Source organism: Vidua chalybeata, chromosome 23 (assembly GCF_026979565.1).
Source record: "Vidua chalybeata isolate OUT-0048 chromosome 23, bVidCha1 merged haplotype, whole genome shotgun sequence".
NCBI classification, from domain to species: domain Eukaryota; kingdom Metazoa; phylum Chordata; class Aves; order Passeriformes; family Viduidae; genus Vidua; species Vidua chalybeata.
Genome location: NC_071552.1, coordinates 372,503 through 398,316, shown reverse-complemented (window position 1 = coordinate 398,316; position 25,814 = coordinate 372,503). Strand labels below are relative to the sequence as shown.

Here is a 25,814-nt window from a genome sequence, read left to right as displayed (position 1 = left end):
AAATAAATTGGAAACTGATGGGGAGAGATGGGAGGGAAATGGAAGGTACCGGGGAGGAGTGACGAGGGATTGATTCCCGTGCCAGGACACGGGGAAATGACCCTGAAGGCCATGGCTGTAGCTTTCCAAGCATCTCTGTGGGCCTCATCTGTGCCCTGCAGGTGCTGGGCAGCCCCAGTGCCAGGGTATATGGGGTGTCCCTGCTCAGGGTCTCCAAGCTGGTCTCTGCCTTCAGCAAACGGCGGCTGTGGGAAGTTGGTGTCTTAAACAATTCAGTAGCTTTTGATATATGTATTAGAGGAGCAACAAAAAGTGCAACGCACGAGTTGACAGGAAGGACTGGGGGTTAATTTTCAGGATGCTGCCTGGGAATTTAGCCGTGGGATTTCCATTATTGCTAATGGGACTCATGCAGCTTAATTTCATGTGAGCTATACTAAAAACATACCCATAACTGCCTGCAAAATTTCAGTCCTGAAATCAAGCCTTTTAAAAGTTAGAGAAGGGTAAACAAACACCTGAAACCACAGTGTCTCACTATTTCTCCCTCTCAGCTGTTTGGATTTTAAAGTCTGGAAGAGGGAGGAACTCAAGCAGTTTGAGACAATTAAAAGCCCCCATCCTGCAGGCACGCTGGCTGCCTGTGCAGTGCATCCCTGCTCTCTGCCAATTACAGCAGCAGAGTTATAACCCCCGAAAAAATAGGAGTAAGCTGATGCCTCACCCTTAACTATAGTACAGCGAGCACGGCGTTATCACACGCGTCTAATAACCCGCGCAGCGCCGCCGTGCATCGTGAGGCCTCCGTTATTAGGCTGTTCTCGTTAAATGACTGCTATCATCTGGTCCCAAAGTACATTAAATCCCATTATAATTATAAACACACTTCCCCATAACGTTCTCCTTAGATTACATTTGCGCTGCTTTACCCCAAGGGTATCTTTGTACTAATGCCGTCCGTGTTTGTTGTTTTAGCTGAAGACACCGGGCCCTGCGCTGGCTGTGTTGTGCCACGGGCGCAGCAGGGAGGGAGGGAAGAAGGGAGAGCTGCGCGGCTGCCACCCTGCCCCTCCCCGCGGATTACACAGGTCTCTGGGTGCGCTGAGCGTGGGCACCGCCAAGGAGCTGAGGCACGGCCTCGGTCCGATGCTCAGGGCACGCAGTGCTCCCTCCACGCGTGGCCCGCTGCTCCTGCCGCTGCCCAGTGCCGTTGTCGGTGTCACGGCGTGGCTGGCGTCTCACCGTGTGTTCCGCTCCCTTCCCGAAGGCGACCCTTGCGGCAGAGCCCCATGGCCCGTCCTGGGGTGCGGGCACCCGCCACGTCCCTACATAAAAGTGGTGCCGTCACGGCGTCAGTATTTTATCGGGGGGGTGGGGGGGGAGGGGAAGAAAAACCAGCTTCGTCGGGGCGACAACGTGCTCGGTGTCACATCATGTCACAAGCACCGCAGCTCCCGGTCGGAATCCGCCACCGGACCCCGAACTGGGCTCTGAGGTTGGTTTTTACCGTCTCCACCCCCGGGCCCGGGGGTCCGCCCAGGCGCGGCGCGGGGGGCGGCTTTGTCTGGCGCGGGCGCGGCGGGGGCGCAGCCGTCGGGGCGGTGGGCGCCGCCCGTCGGGGCGCGCAGCCCCGCTCGCGGCGGGGCCGGGGGCGGCCGCGCCGCTGCCCGGTGCCGCTCCCCGGTACCGCCGGGCTTCCGGGTGCCGGGCTCCCCGCCGCCGCCTCCGGCTCCTCCATGTTTGTTGTCGGCAGCGCTGTCCAGCCGCTGCCGCTCGCTGCCCGCAAGGTGCGGGGCTGCGCGGGGCGGGGCGGGCCCGGGCGGGGGCGCCCGCACTCAGCTCGGCGCGGGCGGGGGGCGCGGGCGGGGCGGTGGGTGGGTGGGTGGGTGGGAGGGTGGGGGCGGCCTGACGCGGGCGCGGGGCGGCCCGTGGGCCGGCGCCGCCGTGATTTGCTGCGCGGCGCGGCGAGCGGCGGCGGCGGCGATGAGAGCGGGCAGTGCGAACTGCCGGAGCAGCCGCCGGCCGCCGTGAGTGCGGGCGAGGGGGGGGGCGGCACCGGGACCCCCCGCGTCCCCCGCCCCGGGACCGCCGTGTGGCCGGGGCTGCGCCGCTTCGCCGCGCACCTGATGGGGCCGCGCTGCCGGCGGGACGGGGCGGCCGGAGCTGGAGCCGGGCGGCGGCGGGGGATGCGCACCTTCCTCTCCCTTCCCTCCCTTGCCTTCCCCGGCCGGCGGTAGCGGGAACGCGGCTCCGGCAGCCGCGGATCCGCCGAGCAGCGCGGAAACTTTTGGGCGAGTCGCTGCTGGGCTGCGGGCTAACTTCTCTCTCCTCCCCGCTCCCTTCTCCCGACTCCCTTCTACTCCCTGCTCCCTTCTCCTCTCCTTTCTCCCCCCGGCTTTCCTCTCTCCCCATCTTTTTTCTCTTTTTTCCCCCTTTTCTCTCTCTTTCGTCTCTTCCCTCCCCGCTCCCCCTTTCCCGCTCCGCTCTGCTCCTCTCCCCCTCCGCCTTTTGTTTTCGCAGATAGTCGGCACACAAAGCTGGTCCCAGATTTGAGCGACGGCGAGACACCCTGATGTGTGAGCCTGGGGCGCGCCATGGATCTGACTAAGATGGGGCTGATCCAGCTGCAGAACCCCTGCCACCCCACGGGGCTGCTGCACAAAGCCAACCAGATGCGCCTGGCGGGGACGCTGTGCGACGTGGTCATCATGGTGGACAGCCAGGAGTTCCACGCGCACCGGACCGTGCTGGCCTGCACCAGCAAGATGTTCGAGATCCTCTTCCACCGCAACAGCCAGCACTACACCCTGGACTTCCTCTCGCCAAAGACGTTCCAGCAGATCCTGGAGTACGCGTACACTGCCACCCTACAAGCCAAGGTTGAGGACCTGGATGACCTGCTCTATGCTGCCGAAATCCTGGAAATTGAGTACCTGGAGGAGCAGTGCCTGAAGATCCTGGAGACTATACAGGCCTCCGAGGACAATGACACCGAGGTCGCCATGGCTGATGGAGGTGCCGCCGCCACCGCTGAGGAGGAGGAGGAGAAGAAGTCAAGGTACATCAAGGGTCTCTTCATCTCCAAGCCCACTGGTGAGGAGGGTGGCTATGCTGGCATGGCCAGCCAGAATCTGCTGGCAGCCACAGTGGAGCAGAGCCCCTCTGCCTCTGCATCCTACTGCTCCCTCTCTTCCATGAGCCCCACCAAGGCGGCGGTGGACAGCTTGATGACCATTGGGCAGTCACTGCTGCAGGGTGCCCTGCCACCCAGTGCCCCCGAGGACTCGCGCTCTGCCACCACCCGCCGCCCCTCTGGCCTCGCCGAAGTCAAAACTGAAGCAATGCAGGTGGATGAGGCCTCCAGCCATGACAGCCCCCGGGCAGCCGAGCCCGGTGCCTCCAGTGGGGAGAAGCCTGACGAGAAGGGCAAGGAAGGACCTGGCACCCCGACCCGCAGCAGTGTCATCACCAGTGCCCGTGAACTGCACTACACCCGTGAGGAGGGTGCCGAGCCACCCCCTGAGCCTGGCCAGGGGCTGCCACTGGGGCCGGAGCCGTCTGCCGCTGCCCCGGGAGAGAAGCCCTTGGGCATCTACTCTCTGCTGCCGAACCACAAGACTGAGCCGGTGCTCGGCGTGCCGCCCACTGCGGCGTCCGCCCTGCACGTGCAGCCGGCCCTGGCTGTCTCCATGGACTTCAGCGCCTATGGCGGGCTGCTGCCCCAGGGCTTCATCCAGCGGGAGCTGTTCAGCAAGCTGGGGGAGCTGGCAGCCGGCATGAAGACAGAGAGCAGAGCCCTGGGTGAGCAGTGCAGCGTGTGTGGGGCAGAGCTGCCGGACAACGAGACCCTCGAGCAGCACAGGTGAGTGCCGAGGCCGGGCTGTGGCATGCTGCACCGGGCAGCCAGGATCTCGCCAGAGGGTTTCGGTTTCTGGCTGAGTTGGATACGTGCTGGTGCAAAGTTTCCATCACATACCCCAAAACCATCTCAGAGGGATGGCTGTTGCAGCTTCCCCAAGTCTGGTTACTGTGCCAGAAGGTTCCTTCCAGTGAGTGCTGGCTGGGGACGGCCCGGATGAGCTGGGGCCGTCGGTGTTTCCTGTGAGCATAAACACCACCAGTTTCCCTGGCTGGCATCAACCAAGCAGCTCACAGTTGCTACTCTTTGAGTTTAGGGATCTGCGTGCGGAGAGATGCAGTGGGGACAGGCAGCACTCACCCGCTCTGTTCAGAGCTGGTCCCCCCTGTGCCAGTGCCGGGGCACGCCAGCAGTGGTGGCAACGTGTGGTGACTTGCCAGCCTAGGGGGGTTTGTGCCGCTCAGCTTCCCGGTTTATGAAACATTTACACTTCGCAGAAAGTGGCGCGGGGGTCAGGCTGGGTAACGCCGGGGCGAGCGCAGAGGGCTCGGGCTGCCGCAGAGCCGCGGGTCTGTCCCTGCGGGAAAGGTGAAAGGCTGGACCTCCAATAGCCGCAGATGCGGCTTCGGGGCTCCCCTGCTCGGGGTGGGGGGGTCTGTGCTCACTCCCAGCCCCGCACCCTGGGGGCTTGCTGCGGGCTGGGAGCGTGGTGGTGGCTCCTGACACGTGAGCTCAGTGCTCCGCTGTTTATTGCCTCCTGGTCGCGGTTCAGGGACCAGGGCTTGTTCCCTCATTTGGCTGGGGAAGGGAGCCGCGTTAATTAGCACACCAAAATCGGCGTCGGCTCTGAACGTGCTTCGGTGAGCGCTGCTCTGGCCCCCGCTGCAGCCCCGCCACAGGACAGCAGCGTCCCGCTTAGGGAAGACATCACCGGCATGGTGCCGTAGCTTCTCCCTGCCTCCCCTGGCTGCACACCCTGTCAGATCTTTAATGAATCAACAGGTTAATTAGTCCTGATGCACATAAGGCTCCAGGGCCGGTGTCCGTGCCGGCACGTGCCTCTGGCGGGCAGTCGGTGCTGCCGGCGCGCCCGCCAGCGGGGCGGGAGAGCTGCTGCCGGCTGCCGGGGCAGCGGCTGCCCGCACGCTCAGCCCGGGAACGCTCCGGCGGCGGGAGCCGAGCTGCCGAGCCGGGATCCTCAGCCCTGCGCGGGGCTGCGAGTGCTGGCAGCATCGCCCCTCGCTCTGCCGCATGGACCCTGCGGGGAGCAGCCTTCACCCCTTGAGGGTCCTCGGCTCCGTGTGGGTGCACAGCCGCTTTCGGCTTTGTTCCCCCTCTCGCAAGTGGGAGAGCCGGGGCTGGCGTTGGTTACGTCCCCGAAGCCGCCTCGGCCGTGCGGTGATGCAGACCGAACGTCACCGGGAGAGCTGCAGTGAGGGCTCAGGGAGAATTTTAACGTGCCTTTCTGCCACGGTCTCAAGGCTCTCCCTTTCCCCCTCCAAGCTCAGAGCAGCAATTGCTGTGGCCGCAGAGGGGGGCGATGCTGGGACTGACCGGAGGCTCCCGTCGCCAGCCGTGAATCTGTCCAGAGGGAGGGAGAGCTGCGCGGTCAGATCCTTCCCCGCGGGGTCGGGAGACGAGGGAGCATGGCCCAGTGTCCAGGCAGCCCCTATTTCACAGCGCCTTCCCGGGTTCAGCTTGTTTTGACAGCCGCGGCTGCAGCCGTAGCTTATTTCTCACTTATTCATGATCTTATCGTGAGGCTGGGCACACGCCATGCTCCGCGGGGCTCGGGGTCTGCCCGGAGCATGGAGCTCAGCACTGGCCTCTGCCAGTGGAGCCTTAAAGGCAGTTGCTGAAGCCAGCACCAAACTCTGCCTGTTCTTGCTTTCTGACCGATTACCTGGCGCTGGCAAACTTTGCAGGGTTAGCCAAATCCTTTGAGCCGTGTTTAAACGGATCTGTAGGACCGTCCGTGTTGAAAGGCATTGGGTAACAGTCCAATGAACTCACTACCCGGCCCCCAAAGTCTAAATCCCAGGCGGTTTGTGTGCAGACAGGGTCTCATGTGGCTTTTTTATAGTGTTTGCTTTCTAATACGTTGTGAGAATTACCATTTGGGGAGGATTTGTGGGATCCTATTGTATTCATGGAGCTGTTAAACAGCATCTGCGCTGGGCTGGGATCTGCAGCTCTCTGCCGGAGCAGCTCTGGTGGCAGCTGCACCGTGCTGGCTGCGGGCTCCTCTTCTCTCTGCTGCCTGGTGCTGAGGGGGCCTGGGGATCTGCACCCTGCGCTGGGGTCTGGGCACCACCTCCCCAACCGGCTGGAGGGGGGGCAGGATGTGCCAGGGCACCACGGTGTCGCTCGCTGACTTTCGCTGACCTCCTTCTGCCGCGCACTCGCTGCTGTGGTTTTGCTTTCCGACCCTGATGCGAGGCGGAGGTGCCCGATCAGAGCCGTTCCCAGCTGTGGTGAGCTGGGGGCCAGGGGGCAGGGGTGGGGGTACCTCACTGTTCCGTGGGGTGCTTGGCTGCCAGTGTGACAGCTTGCAGTGCCAAGCCCCAGCAGAGCCCAAAGCCACCCAGCCCCAGTGCCGCTCGTTCCGCAGGCAGCTCGGTGAGCCAGTGCATGCCGAGCCTGTTTGCAGAGCACAGGCAGCCCATGCATATGGCAGGGCTGTTTGTTTACACACACACATGCCTATAGAAGTGTAAACATACATGTTTATAGTCTTGGAGCCTTCTGAGTGTTGTTCCTGTCTTCATCAGTATGGGAAGCACGTGCAGGAAAAAGGAGAGCAGAGGGTTGGCCGGGCCTCGGCAAGCACAGGGGGCCACTGGCTCTGGGTGACAGACAGTGCCCGAGGGACAGTCATCTGCCCTGGCCCAGTGTGGTGACACGGCTCCTTGGCCTCGTGGCAGCATTGTCTGTGCTGTGTCATACCCAGGAGCACTGAGCTGTGACCTCTGGGGGGCCAAGTGGCCACAAGCCTGGACGCTGCCTCTGATCAGGGTTTTCAGGTCCCTGAACCCACTGGCTGCTGCATGATCCATTTTCTTTCTCCCTTACCAAGCTTATGATTTTGACTAATTGAGTGTAGATTGAGTCGTCGAGTCTTTAATTTTTTTTATAAAAGATTTCCTTCTGGGTTCAGCAAAGTTCAAACTTAATCTAATGTTAGTATTGATCGTCACTTCTAATTGCAGACAAAAAAGCCATAGTTCAGTGGCCCTTTTGGGGGCTATTTTGTGAAGGAATACCTCCAAGCTGTAAGGTGAGAGCTGTGCCGAGCTGCCACTGAGCCTGGCATAATTTGTCATCGGGAAGTTAAATACCTTAAAACTTTAAAAAAACGAAACCATGTCTTTTATAAAGTGATAGTGACTGGGAAGGCTGCCATGGGGATGTGATCCCATGCGCTTCATTTATGGCACAGTCGAGGACCCCAAGCCAATGCTGCCCAGGAATTCACCCACCACAGCGATGCGGCTGCTGGCAGCACGTGTGTCAGTGTGAGATGGAGATGCTGCTCTGGAGAGCAAAAGTGCTTTCGTGGTGATGGTGTCATGGTGGAGGCCAGTGGTGGGTGAATGCTCCTTGTGGAGCGATTTTGGTGGAAGGTGCTTGTCCTCACTGTCATATGGGGGGATGTACCTTGGGGAAAGCTTCCATTCCAGCTGTCAGGTCTGTTCTGCATTTTGAGGTTCCATGGCTGAGCTGTCAGCTAAAGACGTGTGTGTGCCAATGGAGGGTTTAAGGACAAGGGGAGGGAGGCTCGCTGTATCCCAGTGGCTGCTGGCCAGCCATTGTACCCCAAACTCCAGATTTGTGCCCTCTCTTCCCATTGAAGCACAGAAAAGCAGTGGATCTGCCCGTCTGCTACCCGCAACACCAGCGCTCAGGGCCAGGCATCGACACTCCCACAGTCTGAAATGCTCCTGCTCGGGAAAACTGCAGCTTCCCATGGGGATCCAGCCTTTGGCTCTTCCTTTGGCAGCCTCACCTCCCCTCTCTCCACCTGGATTAGCTGAGCGTTGTACTGCTAATGCCATTAGGCACGTTGGCACTGCTCGGCGTGTCACAGTGAGAAACAGATGCAGTGTACCATTAAAGCAATAAACGTGATAAATCGGATCCCAAGTGCTTTGTGAAATGTTATTAGTGTTAATTTCAGTAGCCGAATACAGTAGTTGTTTTTTATTTTATTTTAAGCATTTGTCAATTTATGTTCCACTGCAGTTTAAACTTTTAAAAAAAGGAGGAAAAATGGAAAGCAAGCGGGGGAGGGAAGGAAAAACCAGGGCAGCAGCCCCCCAAACTCTGCCCGTGATTACTTCCAGAGTTCGAGGATGACCTGGCAGCTCTTGTTTCTTGTTGATGGGCCTTATTAGCGGCACCTGGCATCATAAGGGGCTAATGGAAACCAGCGTTCCCGCTGCCGGGCCGCGGTGCAGGGCAGCCGGGCGAGGAAGCTCTTATTAGCTTTATGGGCAGGGGGACGTGCCCCGCTCAGGAAATGAATGTTGCAGCTAAGGTCCACGGCGCTGACCCCGAGCGTGTAACCTGTGAGCGCTGGCCGAGACCCCGTGCAGGATGCTTGGGATTTCGGGGGCTCTCTGGTTCTTGTCATGGGCAGAGGGGGAATACAACGTGGTATGTTGCAGCCTTGAACTTTTGATTTATTCAGTGGGCAACTTAACCATTTCCATACTCAGCTCCAAGTGTGGAGGGAGAAAAGCCCTCTTTGGCTTCCACATTATTCCATCCATTATTCTGCATCAGTTTAGTTATGCATGCACTGCGTTCGAAAGCGAAGCTCTGAGGTTCCCATCAGAAAACACCTATTTCTGTGTATTTTTTTGTTTGTTTGTTTGCTTGTTTGTTTAGCCCTGCCCAGTGAAACTCTGGTTTCTCCTGCCCATGATGCCTGGTGCTTCTGACACCTTGCAGAGGGACATCCATTGGTGTGATGGGGTCATTGCCTGCTCTCTGCCTGGGGTGCAGCCCCTTCCCCAGCACCGCTCAGTTCCCACCAGGACCCCACTGGCTGCAGGGTTGGGACCCCAATGCATGAAACCTCCCGCACTGAGGACACTTGGGTGGCTTTTCCCCAGAGCTGGCTGTTGCTGCAGCAGCTCGATGAGATTTTCAGAGCATCCTCAGTCCTCGTTACACCTCGCACAGTGATGTTGGTTACAATGCCTTTACAGCAGTACAGAGGGCCCCTCAGAGAGCCTGTGCTGCTTCAGGGGTGACTGTCCACCCTTTCTTCCTTTCCTTGTGGAGAATGGGAGTGGTGCAGAGCAGCCTGGGCTGTTGGTGACAGAGCATTCCTGCAGCCTTCCCTGCTTCTGCGGGATATTGGCTCTTTAGTTACACCAGTCTGTAAATCTGTTTTCCTTGGATAGAGTAAAATGATCTGCATTTTCCTTTTTGTCTGCAATTAGCAAGATTTTTCTTTTATTCCCCCCCTGCCCCCCTTGACAGCTTCAAGAGAGGCTTTAAATGAGTAATTACTAAATATTTCCCGGCAGCCAAACACGGGGCCATGGCATCTCCTGTTGCAAAAGTGAAAAATATTTCTGTTTGCAGTTAATTTTAGTGGCAGGCAGATCATGTTAACTGGGTGTAATTGCTTCCAGATATGGCAGAGGGTTTTGTGTGTTGGGATGAAGGGTCTGGTAAGTGCTCACTTCCTGTGTAAATTAGCCTATTCCATTCATTCCTCCTCACCCGGCAGTCCTGGCTTGTGTCACTCTGCCGGTGAGGGGTTCTTCTCCCCAGCCCGGCTCAGTGCTTTATGGTGGGATCAGTGCTTTGCAGGGCATTGCTCCCTCCTTTACTGGAAGGGATCTGCATCCCGCCCTGCAGCCGGTGACCTGGACTGAGCTTGGCGTGCACCCTGGCCCTGGTAGAGTTTGGTGGTGTGACAGGTACCAGCTGAAACAGGGAGGGTGGCACAAAGGGAATTTCAGACAGGATGTCATATGAGCAACGAGGAAAGGTTTTTGCATCGTTTGGAATAAATGCAGACATGGCAGGGGAGTCTGTGTGTGGCCAGACACCTTTTTAACATCGGCTGGTGAGTTTCCAGTGCAGCCATGACATCTACTTTTGTTCCCAGGCTAAGCCCAGTTGCTCAGACCTGCTGTGGGGTGTTCAGGAGCATCACCTCTGTGTCCGTTCTGGATAATCTTTATCCAGGCTGAGGCGTGCCTGAAGCACTTGGTTTTGGTTTGGAACACGCTGGTTCGCGTTGGCAGTGCTCTGGGTAACTTCTGTGCTGACAGCAGAGCAGCAGGTTCCTTTGGAAGAGTACAAGTGCTGTTGGACCATGTCATTCATAAGAGGTCGATTCCTCTTTTTGGCAAGAGGTCACTCCGCATCTGAAGGAGGGAGCATTGCCCTAAAATCGGGGTTGTGGGAGCGAGCCTTTGTGGCCCAGGCTTACGCGCTGGCCAGGGGCCAGGGCCGCCCGGATCATTTTCGCTGTAGTGTTCTTAACTGATTTTAAGTAGATTATGGTTGGATACGCGCCCTGCTGTGCTGGTTCAGGTTTCCATCGGCCTTCGTTGTCTCATTGCTGTTTTATTGGCACGTTGTTTAGCAAACAAGCCGGCAATGTGCGATTGAGGAAAAGCTTCTCCACGTAGGCACGAGCGCTGCAAGCCTGGCTAGGGCCGGCCGGCCGCCATAAATCAGCGTTAAACACCCTGCTTTGTTAGCGGTGTCAGCGCGGGAGATGGGCCGGTTATCGGCGTGTATCGGCCGCGCTGATAACCCCGAGCCCGCTCGGCGCTGTGCGAGGAGCGGCGGCACGGGCGATGCTGTGGTGCGCACCACCGAGGGGACCTGTGCACCCCCTGCTTGGCAAAATGCACCTTCATCCATCTGCAGCTTGTGGGGGGGGGGGGAGGAAGGGGCTTGCTGCCACCTTGATGACCTGTAAAGAAGGGAAATGGCAAGTGAGCATAAAAACAAGGAGAAATTCAAAAAACCCGCAGCCCCAAGCACCAGGCCATTTCCACTGCCCGAGGAGTGCTTCGGAAGACATGTAGTAGGGACCTGGGGACATGTTTTAGTGGTGGGTTTGGCAGTGCTGGGGAACAGTTGGTCTCAGTGCTGTCAGACGTCTTTCCCAACCTTTGTGATTCCCAAACACCAACCCTGCCAGAGTTCAAGGAGCATTTGGACAATGCTCTCAGGCACACGGTGGGTTTTTTGGGGCTGTCCTGTGCAGTGCCAGTAGTTGGATGTTGATGATCCTTTTGGGTTCAGGATATTCTGTGATTTCCACACCAGGTACTGCACCAGTTACAACTGGCATGTGGTTTGCCACTCCATCGTAACTACCGAATGTGCTTTTATGCTTTTGCCACTGAGTCTGGGGATGGTGCTGGACTCCACATGCTGTGCCCTTGGTAACCTTCCCTCATTCTCATCTCCATGCAGTATTTATAGTAAATCATATTAGAAAGGAGTGCTAAGGAGGAAGCATGATTCATCCTGCTTGAAACCACCACTGACATAAATAAAGGCAAAGCGCTTACTACGTGTTTTTTATTATTGTATTTAGGGACAGGTTGTACTAATTTTGGCGTGCACAGAGTAAACCCAGGAAGGCTATGACTACAAGAAATCCAGTTTCACCACAGCACAGGCTGTGTTTTTAAAAAACTCAACCAAAACCCGGCCGGCCTTCTTGAAAGTGCATGTGCATGGCAGCACAAGGCTTTTGGGGCAGCTCATTGCCTTCCAGATTTCACTGGAAGTGTCTGTGGCTGTTTCATTGGTTTCTCAGGGCTTTGCTGTCATGCAGGAACAGAGCTGGCTGTGAACTCAGGCATCACCTTTACCTGTGAGGGTGGTAAGGCCGTGGCACAGGTTCCCAGAGCAGCTGTGGCTGCCCCATCCCTGGAAGCGTCCGAGGCCTGGCTGGATGGGGCTTGGAGCAACCTGGGATAGTGGAAGGTGTCCCTGCCCATGGCAGAGGGTTGAAATGGGATGAGTTTTAAGATCCCTCCCGATCCAAGCCATTCTGCTGTCACAGGCCTGGAATAGGATGTGCAAATTGTAGCAGAAAAGGGCTCCCTGATGAGGGGATGCACAGAGAGGCTGTGCAGAGGGGTGCTCGGTGCAGAGAGCCCCTGCCAGCGGCCCTCTGGCTGTACGAGGAGGCTCGTACAGCGCGGCTCAGGCGGCGCTGGTGACGGATCTTATCTCAGCCGGGCACGGGCTGCGGTCGCGGCCGGCTGCACAGCGCACGCAGACGGGGCCTTCGCGTGGGAGAGGTTCGGCTCGGTGGGAGCCTCGCCGGCCCCCCCGAGCCCACGGCACCGCCGCGCCGTGCCCCTGGCAGCGCGCGCTGCTCGGCCGGGCCTCGGAGCCGCCGGCCCCCTGGCACCGGGCTGGGTCCTGGGTGGTCGGGGCACGGCGGAGTGCCGCCCGCCCGCACAGCGGGGCCCCTTTCTGCGAAACGGCCCCGTGCTCAGCGCCGAAACCCTCTGCACCTGCCGCCCACCTGCCCCCCCTCCAGGGTGTTCTGCTGCTTTTACCAGGAACGAGGTGATTTCCTCGCCTCTTTCTTCCTTCCTCCTGTTCGTAGAAAAGATCCCAAGTGCCGAGCACAGGGCAGGGCACTCCTGCGAGTAAGAGCAGTGACCAGAGGCACTTGTCACACGTGAAGCCTCTTTGGGCAGCTCTGCCCACACTGCCCTTGCCTTCTCTTGCACGTCTGTTGCCTTGGTGGGAACCAGCATGTGCAATGAAACCTGCTTCCCTGTAGCAAGAATCATCTTAGGAACATTTTAACTTGCATGAAAACCTTCCCAGTGGAAGAAAAGTGAAAAGCAATTGGTTTTGCTTCCCAGGTTCCTGTCTTCTCCTTGGGCGAGGGATGGGGAAAGGCTGCCCTGACTTTGCTATGCCTCCCCCGGCCTTTCAGTTCGTCATCACCCTAGCTGAAGAGCAGCATTTGGTTGGGGTTTTTTGGGGGATTTTGGAATTTGCATTTCTGGGGCTGGGGGGAAGATGGCATGTAGGGTAGGGCTGTAGGAAATGGGTGTTGTGGTGGGAACTGGGCCACTGGCAGCTCCCAGCCTGAAGGGTGCTGAGTCAGCAGTTCCTGAGAGTGAGGCAGCACCAGGCCTGTCAGGGGATGCCCCCAGACCTGCCGGTGGGATTCCCCCAGCCCAACCCTGCCCACGGATCTGGGGAGGGACACTGGGATCTCGGGATGCAGAGGCAAGCACTTATATTGATTTCTGGCTTCTCTGACCCTTTAGCTGGAGGCAGCTCTTCCCTCAGCGTTGAACCAAATGTAACTTAAAGCAGTGCAGAAATGTTTGTCATCCCTCCCTTGCAGCAGTGAGCTCTGCCCAATGCATTATTTAGCAGGGTGGGATCTGTGGCAGGCTGCCCTGGAGCGGGGGCCATGACCAGCCAGCACATGGGTGGTGGGGCCTCTGGCAGGTTGTGTGCTAAGGGTGCAGGCATCACTGGGAGGAGAGCTTACACTGGACCTTGCACTGGGAGAGAGACCAGTCCAGCTCTGCCTGCCCAGAAGATGGGAAAAGGATGGCAGAAGAAGGGACCACGGTGCTGGGGGGCTCAGTGAGGGTCACAGAGATGGGCATCTCCTGAGGATGACACTCAGGATGCTTTTCACCTTCTCCCACAGTACCGTTGCCACGTGGTGGGGCACCAAAGGCTGGGCCGCCGCTGGCAGCTGTGCCACATCCTCCTCTGGCTGGAGGTGGAGAACATCTCGCTCCCTAATTAGCACCTTTGTTGCCAAGTGAACGAAGCGGCCGTGCATGGCAAGCTTCCTGCCAGCAATCCATGTGTCGAGGAAGGGCCCTTCCATCGTCACTGCATGCGGTGCTGCGGTGTGCAGCCACGGAGACCGAGGTGCCAGAGCCACGCTGCTGCCCTGGGGCCGTGTGCTCTGGGGACCCGGGGGCTGTGTGCTCTGGGGACCCGGGGGCTGTGTGCTCTGGGGACAGTGTGCTCTGGGGACCCGGGGGCTGTGTGCTCTGGGGACAGTGTGCTCTGGGGACCCGGGGGCTGTGTGCTCTGGGGACAGTGTGCTCTGGGGACCCGGGGGCTGTGTGCTCTGGGGACCCGGGGGCTGTGTGCTCTGGGGACAGTGTGCTCCAGGGACCCAGGGGCTGTGTGCTCTGGGGACCCGGGGGCTGTGTGCTCTGGGGACCCGGGGGCTGTGTGCTCCGGGGACCCAGGGGCCGTGTGCTCTGGGGACCGTGTGCTCTGGGGCCGTGTGCTCTGGGGCCGTGTGCTCTGGGGCTGTATGCTCTGGGGACCCGGGGGCCGTGTGCTCTGGGGACCGTGTGCTCTGGGGCCGTGTGCTCTGGGGCCGTGTGCTCTGGGGCTGTGTGCTCTGGGGACCCGGGGGCCGTGTGCTCTGGGGACCCAGGGGCCGTGTGCTCTGGGGACCGTGTGCTCTGGGGCCGTGTGCTCTGGGGCTGTGTGCTCTGGGGACCCAGGGGCCGTGTGCTCTGGGGACCGTGTGCTCTGGGGACCCAGGGGCCGTGTGCTCTGGGGACCCAGGGGCCGTGTGCTCTGGGGACAGTGTGCTCCAGGGACCCAGGGGCTGTGTGCTCCAGGGACCCAGGGACCGTGGCTCTGCTGCTCCGCGTGCCCCGGGCAGCCCAGTGCTGCCTCAGCAAAGTGCTGATTTACCGTGTGCCCGTGACGGTCATCCTCCAGGTGCCACTGCTGTCACCTGTTGCACCGAGGGTTGCTGCTGAGGCAGCCCTTCTGCTCTGGTCTGCGGCGAGTGTATTTTCAATTACCTCTGGTCACCTCTCACACGGCGTCTGCCCTGGCTGTCTGGGTCAGACATGAGTTAGCTGCAAGTGTCACCGTGTTAAAGGGAATAACCGTGTCGTCTTCGAAGGGATGGTAACGATGGATGTTAATGCCTGTGGAACACCTGTGGCAGCACTCATTATACAGGACTCCATTTGGATTGCCAGATCCCTTTGATTCTTCCTTCATTATCTTCTGCCTCATCCTGGCTCTGCATCCTGGCATTGGGGTGATTATTTTATAGGAGCTGTAACATTTGGGCTGTGCTGTGTGGCAGTGGTCGATGCGCTCTCCCCACCATCCTCCTCCTCTTCAGGTACTCTTCAGCAGTGAACAGAGAACCATTTGGTGGCTGGAGCATGTGGGGGCTCCTGCCTCCAGATGTGTTCTGCAGCCAGAATATCCCATGTCTAGGGGGGTTTGTTGGAAAAACCATAATACTTGTACTAACAAGTGATGGTTTTGTCATTTTCAGTGTCTGTTGCTGGTTACATTCCCCTGTGTGTATAAACTTTGCCTTTTCCTTAGTAAATAATGCCAGGGAAATGAGGGTGAAAACCATCATGACTGTCTGGGCACAGAGATGGGGCTGTCCCTGCACTGCTGCCTGTCCCAGCCCAGCTCTGGAGTGGCCAGGCAGTCCCAAAAGGATGTGCAGAGCAACCTGTATGCAGCCCCAGCTGCTGGCACTTCCAGCACAGCACTGAGCTGCCCACGGGGAGGACCAGCTGGGGAGCAGGAATGTTGCTGAGCATCATTTTCACCCAACATATCATTGTTCTTGCAAGAGCAGATTTGAAATCTATTTAACTTTTCAGTGCCCTGTACCCCTTTAAACATTTCCAGTGTGTTCTCGCTGATGGGTTACCTTTTCTTTCCCCTTGGGCTATAATTAGTGTCCTTTACACAGAATTGCCTTAGAATTGGATTTGAAGAAGATAAGAATCAAATTACCAGTATTTATCTTGTAAATTCCAAAAGTTCTTCTGAGAGGTACTATACAAGAAGGATTTTTAAAATATTGTGCCCTGAAAACACCAACCTCCCGTGGATCCCAGGAGTCTCCTGAGGGTCACATCTGCAAAATACCTTGGGATGCAGGACAGGGCAAGGAGGGAGACAGGATGGTCCTGTCCCCACCAAAACCCTGCTGATGGGCTGGGGAGACAGCTTGCTGGCAAAACACCTGCCCAGGCAGGTGAAGGTGCTGAGTCAGGGCAAGCATCCCCCCTCCCAGTGGGTGACTGGATGCAGGGTGGAAGCATTATCTCAGGCTGGGCTTTGGTTTTGGCTGTCACGTCTGGTCCTATCTAGGCTGGAGAGGAGGAGCCTTTGGAATGCCACCCCTCTCCCGTTTTTCCAGGCTCCCACCTGGGGTCCCTCCCCACTCTGACAGGCAGTTCTCAGATGGTGAGGCAAGTTGAGCACCAGAAGTGGATGGAGGTAATTTTGGTGGGCTCTGTTTTGACAGAAATTAAGCATCTGAATTTAAATGAAGGAGATGGAGAGCCTGGGCAGCTAAGATTGTATTTTCATAGTATAAGCAGTTGCAGAGGAAGATTAATGGCATCTGTGTAAACACTCCATCGTAGCAGCAAGGGGTTGGGGTTTTTTTAGTAGTTAGAAAATACTAAGGATGGCTGGAGACAGGAGACACCGTACTTCCCTTCTGCTTACACCTTCCACCTCCCTGTCCATCCCACAGTAAATATTTCAGCCAGCCTCAGCCCCACTCTCCCTTCTCGCAGTAAATTACATATTAAAGTAGCCTGGTAACTGAGCACTGGTTGCTGCGCGATAAGCTCTGGGAAATCGATATGTTTGCCATGTGCCTGCTTGTTTATGACACCTGCCTGCCGAGCAGTTGAGCAATGCTCCGCGGGCCCGGGCTGCACTCATGGGAGGGGCTGCAACAGCACCGAAGGATTTTTTTGCTTCCCAAGTGAGATATTGCCCAGAGCTGCCTGGCAGCATCCTGTCGGGGGGGTGGGGGGTAAAATAACAGCAGTGATGATCTTTGGTGATGCAGAGCACCGGGAGGCAGGTAGGATCAGAGTGTGGGTCACAGCTTCATCCATTTTTGGGGCTTCTCCCAGCCTCTCCAAAGGTTTCTGTTCTGCTTCCATTTGCCACCTCCATGGGTAGGTGTGGGAGCAGAGCCCAGGCGTTTGAACACTCATTTTGTGCACCCGGCGCAGGGAGGCAGCTGCCCACACACAGTGCTTTGCGGGTGGGGTTGGCATCCTCAGAGCACTGTGCCACGAGCCACGAGCCACGAGGCAGGGACCGTGCGCTCACCAGTGACGCAGAGGACCCCTTGGCTGCATCCCAGTGCTCGGAGTGTGCCCCAGCCCCTCAGTCTGCGAGCAGCCAGCCCCAGCTCAGCTCGTGAGTGGGGAGAGCCTTGACTTGAGAAAACTCTTCCCCTGGACTTCTCAGCCCAAGATTTGGGTGCTTTGCCTGTGCAAGGGTGGGTGCCTGCTCGCTTCCCCCATGCACCAGTGAGGCTTTGGGGTGGGAACAGATATTTTTTTCTGAAATCCCAACTCAGCAAGCTGCAGTAATTGACCTTTTGACCCAGATATGAAGTTGGAAGGTAAAAGATACAGCTTGCAAGTTTTTTATAAAACTGTTGACCTCTCACAAGATTAACTCAGAGATAATAGTAATTATAAACAGCTTATGGTGGATCCACTGGATGGTGAACATTACCTCTGCCTAAAACTGAAGGTCGGTGTTTTACTGCAGCAGAGATAACTGCCACGGGTGTTCGCACTGCCGTCAGCCAGTAAAACATCCCCGTACAGAGGAAACCCCTGAATGGAGCCCCTGTGGTTCCTCTGGGAAAACAGACTCATGGGATGGGTCAGTGCAGTGCCCAGGCATGGGCTTTGGGGATGTGAATGCTTCAGGACAGAGCAAACAGCCTCCCTGGCACTGTGCTGGCACAGCAGGACACTGGCTCCCTTGGGATACTTGGATCAGGAGAGTGGGCAAGGAGAGGCAGCACCCTGCTCCAGAGACACGTCCTCTTCCCTAGCTTTTGGTTGTGTGCTTTCACTTTTTATGTAGAAAAGATTGTCCATTTAATTAACTTGAGAATGCAATTTCAAAACCACTAATGCTTTACACATGACAGCTTTTAAAACACAAGTAGTGTTCCAGTACTGCGCCACACTCTCTCTGCTTCTTCTGGGTTGTTTTGGAGACAGACATTCCCTCCCAGCAGACTCCGATGCTTGAACAGGATTTGAACTGATTTGGGGTGTTTGATCCTGGCTTTGCCTTGTCAGTGTGTCTGGAGCCCTCCATAAGCAACAGCAGCAATTCCATGTCCTTGTCTTTCCCTGGGTATCACCTGTTAATCTCCAGCCAGCTGTACCATGAGCTGGAGCATCTTTTCTCTGGCACTGGTGAGCAGGCTTCATTTCTGTTCCTTAACCCTTGGGTTTATCTTTTTTACCTTTTTTTGGTAGAGCTGTTTTCTAATGGATGTGCTTCTTCAGCCTTTCCAGGTTCCCGAGTTTTTACCAGGCATCTTTAAGTTGTCCTGAATGGATAAGGTGGGGGGATGCTGCAGATGCTGCAAAGGCTGGCCAAGTGGGTGCAGCATGGTCAGTCCAGGCAGCTTATCCAAAATCTGCCCACCCTTGCTGGTGTGAGACCCCAGGGTGCCCTCTCTGCATCCCCCACCCAGTGTACAGATGGGCCCCAGAGCCAACTGCTCTCACTTCCCTCGCTATCAAGGGAAGTTGCAGGTGGCTCTGGGGAAACCCCCGATTTTCCCTCCCACGTGCCTTTCCCCCAGCCTGGCACAGGGAAATCGGGTGGGAACCTGGAGGCAAGTCACTGCATTTGTTGTTAAAAACTTGCATGCACCATCCCCCCCCCCTTTTTTTCCTCCCTTTCTTTTTTGTAGCTTAGAAACCTCTCTTTGTGGCAGAAGGCTGGGAGGGTTTGAATGCCACATCCCGGCGTAGGAGGCTGACTGGGACCATACGGCTTTATCATTCATTAATTCCTGTGCTCATTCATCCCCCTATTTAAACTTCTCTGTAAAGACGGGAGCTACAGATGGTCTTTTGGTACCCGCTTTAGCCGTCAGCCCTCAGCCCCGACAAAGGGGTACAGAGGGAGCAGCAGAGTGTACAAAATATTTCCAACCATTAGAAATCGAGGTCTCATTCACTGGCAGCTCCTGTTTTGAAAGTGAATTTATGCAAGAGCATCGTAACCCCTGAGCCAGAGCATGGCCAGGAGTGGGGCTGCACTGAGGGGCATCATCAGCCACTTTTGCCTGTGATAATTTGGTGCTAGATCACTGTTTCCAGTTTTATTTAGGAATTTGTAACCATTACAATACCAACATCACACTCTGGGTGCGGGAAGCAATCACCAGAGAATGCCTGGCAGGGATGCTGTGCTTCAGGTACCCCAGGGCAGCTTGTCCTGCGTGGTGGTTTGTCCTTGCTGTTTGCTGGCACAACGACCACCACGTTCCCAGCACACTGAGGTTTTACATGTGGTGACAATGGCGTGCTGAGCCGGGGATGCACTGGGGCTGCAGTGCTGGGAGTGACACCCGTGACACCTCTGCCTGCCCACGCCCCAGTTGCCTCACGTGCTTCAAGTCCCACAGGGGGTGCTCGGGGCTTCCACTGTCCCTGTGTTTTTACCCTCAGGAAAGGTTTGCAGGAAGGCACTGTGGGGATGCCGGCGTGCAAGGGGGTGGCAGTTGCACCCCTTGACAGAGGAGGAATTGCCAATGTTGTGGAGATTGTGGAGCTGCTGGGGCACACAGGGGACATTTCCTTAACAAACAGACTGGCTGGCTGCTGCCAAGGGGGCTCCAGACGTGATCCTGGGCACAGAATTCACTGGCATGAGCCATCCTTTCTTCAGGAAAGTCAGGACCAAAAGTTTTCTCATGGAAAAACCAAATTCTGCGATCTCGTTTTTGCACATGCTGTGCTTAAATATTAACACCAATTGAGCAAATTGCCTTTTAACTGCCTTTATTTGCTTTCATTAACGGTATAATTTAAAAGCTCCCGAATTTGCATGGAACCTGTTGTGCATGTTGGGGAGGGGGGTGAGGCTGCTCATAAATGAATTAATCGTGAGCAAGCCTCCTTGGGGAGGTGCCACGGTGCCAGGATGGCTCAGCAACGCCCGGGTCCGGGACGCCGCGTACTTTTGGCCGGGGCCAGGGAGAGTGGAGCGTGTTGTCAGTGCTGGCGTCCCGCTCAGAGCTTGGCTCGCCAGGAAGGTATTTATTTATTTTTCATCAAAACATGTTGTACACTGAGCAAAACTAATTATGGAGAGCTGAGGCAGCATCTTCCTGTTGGTGCACCGGCACTGGAAGGAGGGTAAAACTGCAGGGGAAAGTTGCCGTGCCGTGGCCCTGGCGCTGTCCCCGGCGTGGGGCCCTGCAGCAGCGAGCAGCATCTGCCCACACAGCTCTGCCATGAGGTGACAGGCTCCAGCGTGATTCCAGCCAGCGGCCGCTCGCTCCCTCGGCGCAGATGTTCGTGTGGTTTTGGGAGCAAAGCCAGCTCGGACACGGTGGATGCGACGCGGTGCCACGTGCTGCACCGTGCAGTGCTGACAGCTCTGCTCAGGCTGTGCGAGCTCCTTTGACGCTTCCCATTTCCATAGAATCTCCCAAAAATACGTGTTTTCCAAGGGGGATTTTGCAGTTGGATGGGCAGCGGTGGCCCCAGTCCCTGAGCTGCTGAGGTGCTTCCCTTGCTGCCACCTCCTCTTCCTGGGCACTTGGGGCTCCCCAAAACCTTGCTTTGACAAGGTGCATAATGTTCACTTCCCAACTTGTAATTGGAAATAATTCGTTCTTTGTCCTCCCTGGGAACTCCTGAGGAGGCGGCGCAGACCTGGGCAAAGGCAGCGGCGCTGGCAGAGGACAGGAGGAGAACCAGTCCGGGGCTGGGAGAAGCATGTGGGGAATCCGTGTGGAGTACGGCATTTCCAGCCTGTCCGAGGGCATCTCTCCTGGCGGAGAAGGACCGTGTAACAGCCCAGCGTTACAGTTTCATTAATCAAAGACACTTCCACTGCCCCTGTACAGCAGCACGGCTGCAGCGCCTGTCCCTCGCTGACAGCTCCCTAATTCATCTTCTCAGGGAAGGGGGATGCGCTGCTGCTCCCCACTCGCACTGCCCGTGCTGAGGCCGTCGCCTGTTCTCCTTCCCAAACTTTTGAAGCCCAGCCAGCATGAGGAATACTTTGGGAGACTCTCTGGGAGCCAGTGAGCACAGGGCAGGCACTGTGCTCAGAGCAAAGGCAAGACTCGCAGCTGGACTCCTGCATGCTTGGGGTTCTCCCATCCCCTCTCCAAGGGAGGTGTCTCTGCCCATCCCCAAAATACAGGCGTAAAACACCAGTGTGTGCCAGACAGTCACATCCCAGGAGCCCAAACCAGCCCTCCAGAAAGGCACGTGACAATGCACATGGAGGCAGGTTGGAATTGGGCATCCTTAATTCCAGCTACAAAAATACAATGTTTTGGAGTTGCTAATAATAAGAAAGTGTTTTCATCAAAGCTTTATTCGTCTGTGTGCTGACATCTGGAGAGCCAAGATAGATATTTTCCCTAAGACTGTATTTCCAAGCCATGAGCTCTTCCCTGGCTGTTAATTAATCCTTTGTAGTTTAGCGACTGATGAAATCATGACTCTATGAAATTTTAATCCTTGCGCTGTATAGGCACAGCCGACATTATCAGAGGACCCCAGGTGTGTGCTTGAAATTAGTTTGTTGAATCTCTTGCATATTTGATTACCTTATAAAACTCCTCAGGATCTAGGCCGCTCATGGGAGCAGCAGCGTTTCTCTGTGGTTTGTGCCCATTCCCAGCTGCAGTTCCCAGGCGGGTGAGCCGGGGCAGAAACCAGGGAGGCACCAGGGAGGGCATCAGCATCGTCAGCATCTCCACAGGGAGGTGAGGGGTGGGAAGCACATGTCTCCCTCATGGAACAGAGCAGCCAAGCTGTGGATTGATTCCATCTGGCACCTGGGGGCTGTTCCTACTCCCTGAAGAGGAGCTCAGGGCAGGGAGGCAGCTCCTGGGCCCATCCCAGCTCATCTCTGCAGCAGCTCTAGGGGACCACCCTGTTCCTGATGCATGTCCAGCCTTAGCCCTGTGGTCAGGTCATCAAAGAGAGTGAAAATTAAAATAAAATTCCCCCTACCCTAAAATTCTCCCCCTCATTTAAGTTTCTCTGTGCTCCAGCACCCCAATAGCATATCCACTTTCCCCTGTCTCCCTGCTTTTGGCTCTGTGGGGACTTTTGCCATTTGCTTGAGGCTTCAGGAGCTACAGGCTCCCCCTTCCCTGGGGAGCAGCAGGATGATGCTGCCTGGACCATCCCAGGACTCTTGTCTCTGGAAAACATCCGATGCATCATGCTAAATGCTTTTCTTATGTCACAGAATCCCAAAATGGTTTGAGTTGGCAGGACCCTTAAAGCTCATCCTGCTCCAACCCCCTGCCATGGACAGGGACATCTTCCACTAGCCCAGGCTGCTCAGAGCCAGGTGTCCCAACCATCCTGAAGGTCGGCAGGAGGGAGTGGCCGAGGCCAGCACTTTGCTGGTGCTCCAATGGCACACGTGCTGCTACGGAAACCAGATGATGAATATATTTTTAAACTTGGAATCTGTGAACCGCTTATTATTTCTGAATTAGGAATCAAAACATCTGCATAATCACGCCGCTGCTGCGGCAGATGTACTCGGCGCGAAGGTCACTTTGCTGTTCTGCGGAGATCTCGCACGGTGCCGAAGCAGCAGCTCCCCCGTGCTCTCCTGACGCTCTGACACCCGTGTCACGTCGGCTCAGCGCGATGCCCAGCGCAGCCCGGGGCCGAGGCTGCCCGGCACAGCGCTCCTCTCGCAGTGCTCAGCACGTCGCTGTCACCAGATGCCCGAAGAATGGGGGGATGATGGTTTTTGATGGTTTTGGACGGCGCATTAGCGCCGGTTGTTCCGAGCAGGGCCGCGTGCATCGCCACGCGTTAACCCCTCGGTGCCCGGCGCTCCAGCCCCTCTGTGACAGTGTGGAATCGTGGAGCTGTTCGCATCAGCCTCCAGCGTCCAGGTGGTGCAGCAGAGATGCAGGGCCGATCCCTGGGCTGGCAGAAGCTGCTGACACCCGGTACCATCACTCATTAAAAGTGGACTTTCATTAAACTGGCATGGGCTGCATTCTGAATCCCCTTTTGAAAGCTGCAGATCCACCCACCTCTGGCCCTGCGGCAGCACCTGTGCCCCCATGGTCCTGCTGCAACAGACAGGAAACTTCCCACTGCCAGCTGCATCCAAGGGCTGCAGCTGATGGTTTCCCATCCGTGCTTGTCCCACCTCTTGCAAGACCATGGACCCTCTTGCTTGGGGGTCTGGGACACACAAAGGGAATGTTCACATGGATAAAGCTGGGGAATTCCATTCAATAGCGAATATTGACCACGGATCTGAAACCGGGGCCTTGGAATACGTTAAAAAAAAAAAGAATCTGTATGCTGCCCTTTTTGCTGTGGGCAGTTTGTCTTGTCTTGTCTTTTCCCAACCCATGGAGCTGGAAGCATCGTTCCAGTGGGTTGCTGGGAGCAGTGGATGGGAGATGCTGCCACACAAGCTTGGCCCAGGCCAGCAGCGAATTTTGAGAGTCACTGCCCTTTGGCAGCATTTGTTCACATTTGTTGTGGACAGACTCTAAAAAAAGGTTGGAATTGTATGTTTGGTGTTTGTGGCCTGGTTCTTGTCAGGTAAGGCAGGACAGCAGGATCCTTTCCTTGGCTTTTTTCAAAGGGGAAGTGTTGGCATCATGTGGAATGATGTCACTCCACAGCATCTGGTTTGAACTCATAAATTAGCTCATGGTAAGTATAAATACTGTACAGGCAGGGAATTTCAGTGCTCTCTATTGATAGCTATCCCCTCCCCCTGGTTGGTTGTTTGGGGGCTTTTATATTAAACCATTCAGAAATAGTAAAATCTTTATTTCCAGCTCCTGTAAGATTTATTTGTTTGTTTGTTTATATTTAGCAGCAGTGGTGGTTTGAGGGCAGGTTTTTGGTTGGTTTTTTTTTTCCTTCTCCTTAATTTATTAAAGTGAAAGGAAGGTCTCAGCTCCCTTCCCCCTCTGCCGTGCCCTTAATAGCTCTCCCTGCTATTTTAATCTGCCAGGCTGGGAGCTGAGGGCAGAGCGGTGACTGCAGGAGCCGAGCCACCAGGACCATGGCCCGATCCGGTGTCAGTCACAAAGTGTTGTAAATAGCCATATCAGGGGAAAAATCACCCTCTTGGCAGCTCAGGTGTGATGCTGGTGTCGGAGGATGGAGAATGTGTGGTTTGCAGACACTTGGTGACCGCTGACCTTGGCTTCCTGCTCTGTCCCCACTGGAAGTGAGATGTGGCACCACTGCCTTGATCTTGATAAAATAGATCAGGGATGAATCAATTTCATATGGATTTACCTGGGCAAGGGAGACACCGGTGGAAATGGGGTGAGGGGGAGGATTTTTGGGGAATGCAAAGTGGCACTTTTGGTCCCTTTTGGCCGCCCAGTGTTCAGTGCCTCACGCCTGCCCTGGTGGGGCTGTGCTGGCTGCCCCTCTGGCAGGGCACCGCCGTCATGGCCCAGTGTAAATAAAATCAGAAGGCTCCCATAAAACTCTGTTATTGCTGCGGCACAAAGTTAGAACCACTGGAGGTTTGTGCTCCCTGGCACTCGTGCGCAGCAATGAATATTTTATAGGAAAGGAAATACTTCGTGTCTGAATCTTTTTATAGCTCTGACACTCCCATGGGGGTGAGTTGCCCCTCGCACTCACACCCTTTGCCAGCACTCACAGGGCTGAGCCCCTGCAGCGTCCCCTGGCCCCACAGCATCCTCTGGTCCCACTGCCCGCAGCATCTGCCAGCCCCACACCCCGCAGGACCCCCTGTCCCATGGCATGGCTTTCTTGGAGATGCAGGGAAATGCAGCAGGATGGATGGGGGAGATCAGTGGGTTGAGGATCTTGACCTGATGCATGGGCATTGAGAGCTGCAGCAAAACCGCTGTGGAAGTCCCACGTACAGATTTCTGAGCACCGCACTCAGGCACGTTTTTGCCTGGCTTTGGACTTGTCAGGACTCTGCTGTTTTGCTTGTATCATGCAGCTTCCCAGTTCCCTCACTGTGTTTCGTGTCCAAAGCATGGATCAGTGGATCAGGCAGGATCCATGGGCAGGAAGCCCCTGCAGCAGTGGATCTCCCATGCCAGGCTGTGTTCCAGCCACACACTGCTCCAGGCTTTGTCTTGGGGCTTGCTGCTCCAACAGGTACCGAGTGAAGCTCAGCTGTGCCGGTGCCTTTCCTCGGCAGCGAGGGGTTCTTGCCTTCCCTCGGTAGCCGGCCACCCTGCCAAGCTGTGCCCTGGCCCGGAGATGACAAAGTGCCCTTTAGTTAATTGCAGAACGGATCGCCTGGAGTTAAAAGTTCTGATTTATATGACTATGGCTCTAACTGCTCAATAACATGGGCCTGTAATCTACTTTCATTTCAAACAGAAGGGTGATTTATGGGGCAGCATGCCGCTTTAGCTCAGAAATGAGGTGTTCAACATATGCTCTGTTGACATAAATTTGGAATTTATCGCTCCTGTCAAAACTGCCTGTTGGACAAAGGTGCGCATTAAGGCAATAAATGGCTTGGAATAGTTTTCTGTCAAATTTCCTAACCATTGTATTCACTCTGTTTGAGGGGAAAAATACACACTTAAAAGTAATCAAATGGCCAAAAGCCATGTGTCTTTTTCAGCGTGGAGGGAAGGGAGGGGAGGGGGTCTCCCCTGCTTCCCAAAAGGGGTGGCGGGGAGGGGCTGGGATACAAGAGTTCCTCAAGTAAAGACAGCAGAAGGCTGTTTTAGGCAGGGTTTTTAAGCAGGCAGAGCAGAGATTTGCTTGTGGTGGCAGTGGGACACTTGCAGTGGTCTTTAGGTACCAGGACTGCACCCGTACCCACACCCCAGTGTGCTCCACCAAACTCCTGCACCCCGAGATGCTCTGCCAAGCCCCTGCATCCCCGAGCAGTGGCCATCGGCGTTTGCCACCGAGCCCGG

General features: G+C 56.3%; 1 protein-coding gene across 5 annotated transcripts in view; it reads left to right on the top strand.

Moving 5' to 3' along the window:
- The first annotated feature begins 1,698 nt into the window (after nt 1–1,698).
- The window catches only part of ZBTB16 (zinc finger and BTB domain containing 16), a 53,712-nt gene continuing 29,596 nt past the window's right edge, over nt 1,699–25,814 (top strand). For 2 of the 5 annotated variants that reach the window (XM_053963210.1, XM_053963214.1), the window contains exons 1-2: nt 1,945–2,027; nt 2,525–3,862. In XM_053963210.1, the coding sequence (XP_053819185.1) occupies nt 2,595–3,862 (1,268 nt within the window). In that variant the 5' untranslated portion in view covers nt 1,945–2,027; nt 2,525–2,594. Of the gene's footprint in view, nt 1,788–1,935; nt 2,028–2,100; nt 3,863–25,814 lie in introns of those variants that run through there. The other 3 variants (XM_053963213.1, XM_053963212.1, XM_053963211.1) reach the window with 3 other exon arrangements.